Below are 7,419 nucleotides of genomic sequence, written 5' to 3'. Positions count from 1 at the left end.
TGTGTGGTTTTTTTCTTTTTATATTGCTTATAAAAGTGAAAATTTTATTTTTCATTAATGTGGATGGTGTGTAATTTTTTTTTTATTTTATTTTTGTAACAGAGAAAAAAACTTTATTGATGATAACCAAGCAATACAATTACAAACGCCACATCAATAAAGACAGAGGGTGCAAAGAGTATCATAGCTATACTAGCTAATCCCAACTAGGTTGGCACCATATTAGCAACCCCTATCATCTGCTAGTGCCACTTACAGTTAAAGAGGTACCAACCAGAGAGACAAAAAAAGAACAAAGAACAAGCAACAAACCGAAACCTCACAACCATCTACCAGAGATACACCTTCTCACTTGCCTAAGATTAAACACAAAATCTTGCACAGTGAAATTATGCTCGGTGTAAATTGGTTTCAGCCATACTGCAACTCTAACTTTGATCATTTCACATTTCTCAGCGAAAATTGGAGTTGATGCATTGAACACAACATCATTTTTAAGCTTCCACAAAGACCACAACACAACCAATGGAATGGCCCGCTAGATCTTCCTCTCTTTACTGCTGAAGCATTCCCCATCCCACCATAAAATTAGTCCTTCAACAGATCAAGTAATGCCCCTTGAACATCCCACCAATTTAACATCTTAGCCCACACATTCCATACAAATGGGCAAGACACCATCACATGATCCACTGTTTCATTCACAGCTTTGCAGAACACACATAAAGTTGAAACATTGTTTTGAAGCACACCAATTTTTTGAAGAAACATCAAGGTCTTAATTCTGCTCCTCAGTGCTAGCCACCCAAAAAATTGAACTTTTGGAGGCAAATATTTAACCCAAACCAGTTTGCTTATTCTCATACTAGGACCAGCAAAGGCAAAAGCCCCCTTATAGACAGAGGACACAGAAAACACACCAAATGATTCAGCTACCCAAACAGGTTTATCCACCTGATCTACAACTATACCAGGTGTTGTACCCAAGAGGTTTCTAAGTCTAAAAACCTCACAATCTTCCTAGTCATACAACATTCTTTTGAAATTAAACACCCAATTCCCTTCCATTTGCTTTCTCTCATACATGGTTCTTACCGATTCCTCTTTATCCAAAGTCAATAAAAACAAACCTGGGAATTCCTCTTTTAAACAGGTAGTATGACACCATTTGTCCCACCAAAACTTTACTGAGCTCCCATCGCCAACCTGCATTTGCCAGTTATTCGAGTAAAATTCCAAGATAGGACTACTTGATGTAGCAATGTTGATCACACCCTTCCATACACTAGACACATTACTACTATTGCATAGAGAGGGTACCCACTCACCGAAGCCCACTTTATACTTACTACATATCACCATTCTCCACAATACTTCTTTTTCATACCCAAACCTCCACCACCATTTAACTAGTAAACAATCATTCACTACCTTCATTCTTCTTAGCCCCAGGCCCCCTTGATCCACACTCTTTGATAATTCATCCCACTTTAACAAGTGAACCCTTCTCCTTATTTCAGACCCCTTCCAAAGAAAAGAAGCCTGCAACCTCTCAATCACTCTAGTTACCCCTTAAGGCATTTTAAACAAGGATAAATAGTACACAAGCAATGAAGCAAAAACAGGTTTTATCAAAGTTAGCCTACAACAAGAGATTTCTCTTCCAACTAGTAAGTCTACCACGGACTTTATCCAGCACTGGTTTCCAAGTTTCTTTCCTATTAGGGTTGGCCCCTAGTGGCAAACCTAGATACTGCATGGGCAACTTCTTTAGCTTACAGTTAAGGATAGATGCAAACTTGGCTAAAGGTTCCTCTGGGACACCCACTCCACATACCTGACTTTTGTGATAATTTATTCTTAGACCAGACATAATCTCAAAACACCTTAGTATTCTCTTCAAGTCTCTTACCTCTTCATCTTCAGCTTCACAAAATAGAATAGAATCATTTACAAATTGCAGAAGAGACAACGCCACATCAGCTACACCTATTTTCACATCTTTAATTATTCCCATTTGGTATGCCCTTGATAGTAATATGTTCAACCCTTCAGCAACCAAGTTAAATAGAAAATAGGACAATGGGTCACCTTGCCTAATACCCCTTTTGGAACTAAACTCAACAGTTGGGGATCCATTTACAAGGATTGAGATATTAGTTGTTGCAACACATTCCAAAATTCATTTAGTCCATCTTTTGCCAAACCCAAAATTTAACATCATTGAGTATAAAAATCCCCAATTTACTGAATCATAAGCCTTTCAAAGTCAAGTTTAATTATCACTCCATTTTTCTTGAATTTCTTCCACCCATCCACAACTTCATTAACAATCAATACACCATCAAGAATGTTTCTCGCTCTATAAAGGCTGATTGAGTTTCACTTATGATGCAAGGTAACACATCTTTTAGTCTCCTTGATAGAACCTTTGATGGAATTTTATACACTGACCCAACAAGACTGATGGGCCTATAATCTACTAGTCCCATAGGGTTCTCCTTTTTGGGGACAAGAGTAACAAAAGAATTGTTTAACCCTTTCACCAACCTTCCATTCATACGAAAATCCTTCATAAAGTTAAGCACTTTCCTTTCAACACCTTCCAAAATTTTTGGAAAAATAGCATATTAAACCCATCTAGCCTAGGTGCCTTGTTTCTATCACAATCCTTCTTTGCTGCCTTGATTTCTACCTCTGAAAACTCTGTTTCCAACCTGTTATAATTTGGATTGCTTTGCACTGATTTAAATATGCCTCCTAATTTAGGTCTATCCACCCACTCCTCAGAATACTACTTCTTAAAGTGCTCCATAATCTCTGACTTCACTTGACTTGGTTCTTCAAACACTGTATTACCAATAGTAATAGATGTTATTTCATTTCTACATTGTCTGCCCTTAACCATCATGCGAAAGAATCTAGTATTCCTATTCCCTTTTAGATTTGAGTTCAGCCTTGATTTCTGTAACCACATCCATTCCATCATTCTATTTAATCTCCATACATCTTCTGCAACTGCTCTTCATCTTGCTTTCTCATATTGGTCAAGCACATTGTTCTCGGCCTAAAGATCAAGGTTGTGTGCCTTCTCCTTTGCTATTTTTAGTTTGTGTGACACATTCTCATATACCTCTTTATTCCATTTTCTAAGTGTTATTTTCAAAACCTTCAGTTTTTTTGTAATATAAAACCAGCCCACGCATTAACCACCGACTCCTTCCAGGTTTTGTCTACAAAAGAGAGAAAATTCTGATGTAAACACCGAGCATTTAGGAACCTAAATGGATTTGGGCCCCAGTCCCTTTCATCCTCTATCAAAAGTAATGGATTATGATTTGAGATAAGCCTAGGTAATCCCCATAACTTTAAATTAAACACCTCCATCCATCTTGGGTCCACCAACACTCTATCTATTCTACTCCATTTCTCTCATACCTTTGAGTTGCACCATGTAATTTCTTACCCAATAAAGGTACATCATTTACTTCACAATTCTCAATGAACTCATTAAGCTCTACCATTCCCCTATCCCTTTTGGGCCACCCTTTCCTCTTCCCAATCTGTCTAATTTCATTAAAATCCCCATAGAAGCACCATGGTTTAGAAAAATCTTGTTTTAAATTAATTAAACTATCCCAAAGTTTCCTTATACCACCCACATCATTAGGCCCATAAATATTCAAAATAACACACTCAAATGAATTAAAAATAGTACTTGATAGTAGAATAAACCTTCTTCTGCTGCAACAGTTAGCTAGTTAAAACACCATAGGGTCCTATATGCATAGAAGTCCTCCAGCTACTCTTTCAGGATCCACTACCATAAACTCCATTTCATTCCTTACCCACATTGCTCTGACATCTTTTTCTGTAATATCAGCCTTCTTTGTTTCTTGAAGCAACACAATATCAATATTTCTATCCTTCACCAACTTCCTTATCTTCCCTTTCTTCTCTTGCCTTCTAATTTCTCTAATATTCTAGACTAGTATCTTCATAGAAAAACTTTACAAAGCTCCAAATAGACCCCATCTCAACGAGAAACCTATATAGCTGCCCCATTTTTCCCTCCAATCCTCTCCTTATCCTTCATTTCAAGTTCCACTATTTTTCTTAAGGCTTCCTCTTCCCTTTCATTATAATCCACCCCTAATATTTTCCCTAACTGTAGTGTTGCTTGAGCTTCATTGAGAATAATTCTTCCTCCATCATTCCCATTCTTAATACACGATAATAATGAAGTTTCTACTACTGCTGCTCTGAGTATGGCATGATTTGGAACTGGTTTACTTGATGAAGCTCCCTCATGGCCATATCTTTTCACTAGATCAAAGAATCCCCTTTTTTGAGACTGGTTCCTGTAATTGACCTTTTTTCTCCATTTTTTTTTCTCATTTCTTCTTTTTATTTACCTCACTCATTTTGCTTTTGTTTATCTAGGCTTTCGGACCACTTGACTTATTAATATCTGTCCCCTCTACTTTAGACCCATCTTGTGAACTAAATGCCTAATCACTTATCCCAATCCTTAAAGATTGCAACCCATCCAAATCTTTTAGCCCCTAATTAAGGCCTAATTGTACTTCCAGATTCAGTCCAGACCTTAGCACACTAGACCCACTTAAGCTTCTCATGTACCCAGTGCATACTTGATCATCCCAATTTTGACACTACTCTGCAAAGCCGTAGTTCGGCTTACCTACCATCATAATTGTTTGGCCTACAACTTTCTCGAGCTCCTTCCCCACTCCTCCATCAGACTCTGCAACTATCGTCTCACTCTTCCCTTCCATCTCTTGTTGACATCTAAATCATTTGTCATTTTTCCTCCTTGTTGACATCTAAATCATTTGTCATTTTTCCTCTAGCCACCTCATCATTTTCCACCAGCTCATTAGCTGACTCATTTTCCCTTTCATCATCTTTTTCCCCTCTCCTGCTTCTTTTCTTCATGAATTGATAGGCCTGATCGTTTGTTCTGTAATCATCATCAAGGTGCATAGTTTCTTACAGACACATTCTTCCTTAATTGTTTGGACTACAACCCTTTGTTCTTCACAGACTCTAACTGGGTATAACGCCCCTTTGCACTCCAAATTTACCATTTTGTTGATTGGCTCCATGTACTTTGTGTAAATCTTCATCTTTCCGCTGGTAAACGACTTTTACTGGCATAACTCATCCTCAGTATAGATAATATCACCCCATAGACTACCAATCCTATTCACATTGGTTCTATTCCATAGATTCAAAGGAATTCCATAACAGTTGATCCACACGCTCCGTTCTTGGTCCAGCACTAGTCCAGCCTCCTATGTAACTACATCTTCACTCCAGTCCCCAATCATCTCCTTTACATCCTTCACTTTTGAATTCATCTCCTCTTTTGACTTGAATGACAATATCATGTCTCGGCCTCTACCCTTCCTCACCACTATTTGACTTGAATGACAATATCATTTTCATACTTTGTTTTCATACGGAGTATCACACTCTTATTCAGCCACCCATTCCTTATTTCTTCAGCCTTTACTATAACGATTTCTCCTTCGACAATAATGCACTTTTTTACTACCTCCACATAAGATCTTTGCCCCATGTACTGGTTCATACCTTTTCCTTCTTTAAGCCATTTTGGTTTTTGTACTACTTGTCTTTTTACCTGGGGCTGCACACAGCTTTTCTCTTTTTTCTCCCTTTTGAAGTTATCATTTTTAACTACTAATGCCTTGTCCTCCACCCACAAACCATTAGCCTTTTGCACTACTACTTTTGTTGCAACTTCACAATTGTACCTCACAAAACCAAACCTTGAGGCAATCATTTTCCTTTTTTTTTTTTGTGGTATGAATACATCCTTCACTACTCTAAACTTCTTAAATAGATTGAACATACCCATAGGATCCATACTTTGTGGCAGATTATCCACAAACAGTGTGTATATACCCGAATGATCATCTTCTCTCCTCAATCCTTGCCTCCTTCTATGTTTTACAATAGGAATCCAACCACCTTTGTGCACTCATGTTTGTTCAATCATTATTTTCTTATTGAAAAGGAAAATGCTACATATATATATTCTTATTTCGTATTTCTTTTTCTCACTTATAGACACAAGTGAAATTCCTATGTGCATTTATTGATATGGACCTTATTACTTTGTGACTAACAGTGAAAAAATGAGATAAGAAACATGATTTTTGTTCAATTGAAAATTATGAGGCAAAATTATAAGTTACATATGACTTAAAAAACTAGACCAAATTTTTTTATGGTTGTAGTATAATAATTAAAATTAATAAAGAGGGATAAGAATACAAGGTATTTTCATGCCATTGCATCTTGTAGGCATAATAGAAATCTACTGAATTCAATTACAGTACAAGGGGTACTCCATGAGAATCCCAATATGGTGAAACAAGAGGTGGTCAAGCATTTTAAAGGAGTGTTCACTAAAACTTGGAGGAGTAAGCCAAAGCTGAAGGGTTAGTTTAAATTTATTGGTCATGACTAGTTGGTTGGAAATCTAGAAGCAGATTTTTTTGAAGAAGAGGTGTGGGCTATTATTAAAAGTTGTGATGGAAATAAGACTTCTAGTCCTGATGGGTTCAATATGATAGAATTGAAGAAGTGAAATAACGATGTATTTGGCAATGTTTCCTACTTACTCAAAAAAGTGGAGAAGGAGCTTCATGAGCTTGATCTGTTGGCTGAATCTAGGGATTTGACAGAGGGTGAGATAGTCAAACGAAGGGAGGTAAGGAAAGAGGTGTGGTCACTAAGAAAGAAAGATGAGTGGTTATGACTTCAAAAGTCTAGACTAGACGAGAGCATGAATGGGGATAAGAATACAAGGTATTTTCATACCATTGCATCTTGTAGGCATAATAGAAATCTACTGAATTCAATTAAAGTAGAAGGGGTACTCCATGAGAATCCCAATATGGTGAAACAGGAGGTGTTCAAGCATTTTAAAGAAGTGTTCACTGAAAATTGAAGGAATAGTCCAAAGCTAAAGGGTCGGTTTAAATCTATTGGTCATGGCCAGTTGGCTGGAAATCTGGAAGCAAATTTTTCTAAAGAAGATGAGTGGGTTGCTATTAAAAGTTGTGATGGAAATAAGACTCCTGGTCCTGATGGGTTTAACATGATTTGCTTTCAGAAGTGCTGGGAAATTTTAAAGTCTAATGTCCTTCAGCTCTTCAAAGAATTTTATGAAAATGGGAAATTGGTGGTTGGGTTGAACAATTCTTTTATCATTTTGATCCCAAAAATTGAATGCCTAACTAGTATCACAGATTTTAGACCAATTAGTCTTATTGGGTTTTTGTATAAGAATTTAGCTAAGGTTTTATCACATAGAATCAAGAAGGTGATGCCCAAGGTGGTTAGGGAGGTACAATCAGCCTTTTTAGG

General features: G+C 37.1%; 1 protein-coding gene across 1 annotated transcript; it reads right to left on the bottom strand.

Moving 5' to 3' along the window:
- Nucleotides 1–588: 588 nt before the first annotated feature.
- LOC145820287 (uncharacterized) lies at nucleotides 589–4,796 on the bottom strand. Its single transcript, XM_082915455.1, has 9 exons — nucleotides 4,707–4,796; nucleotides 3,849–3,983; nucleotides 3,439–3,563; nucleotides 2,455–2,550; nucleotides 2,249–2,371; nucleotides 1,681–2,114; nucleotides 1,432–1,571; nucleotides 1,096–1,206; nucleotides 589–1,020 (listed from the first exon to the last, which is right to left on the bottom strand). The coding sequence occupies exons 1-9, from the start codon at nucleotides 4,794–4,796 to the stop codon at nucleotides 589–591; spliced, it is 1,686 nt and encodes a 561-aa protein (XP_082771581.1).
- Nucleotides 4,797–7,419: the final 2,623 nt, after the last annotated feature.

Source organism: Camellia sinensis, chromosome 1 (genome assembly GCF_055761805.1).
Source record: "Camellia sinensis isolate YWXY chromosome 1, ASM5576180v1, whole genome shotgun sequence".
NCBI lineage: Eukaryota > Viridiplantae > Streptophyta > Magnoliopsida > Ericales > Theaceae > Camellia > Camellia sinensis.
The sequence above is the reverse complement of the archived record's forward strand: the minus strand, read 5'-3'. Positions and strand labels throughout refer to the sequence as shown.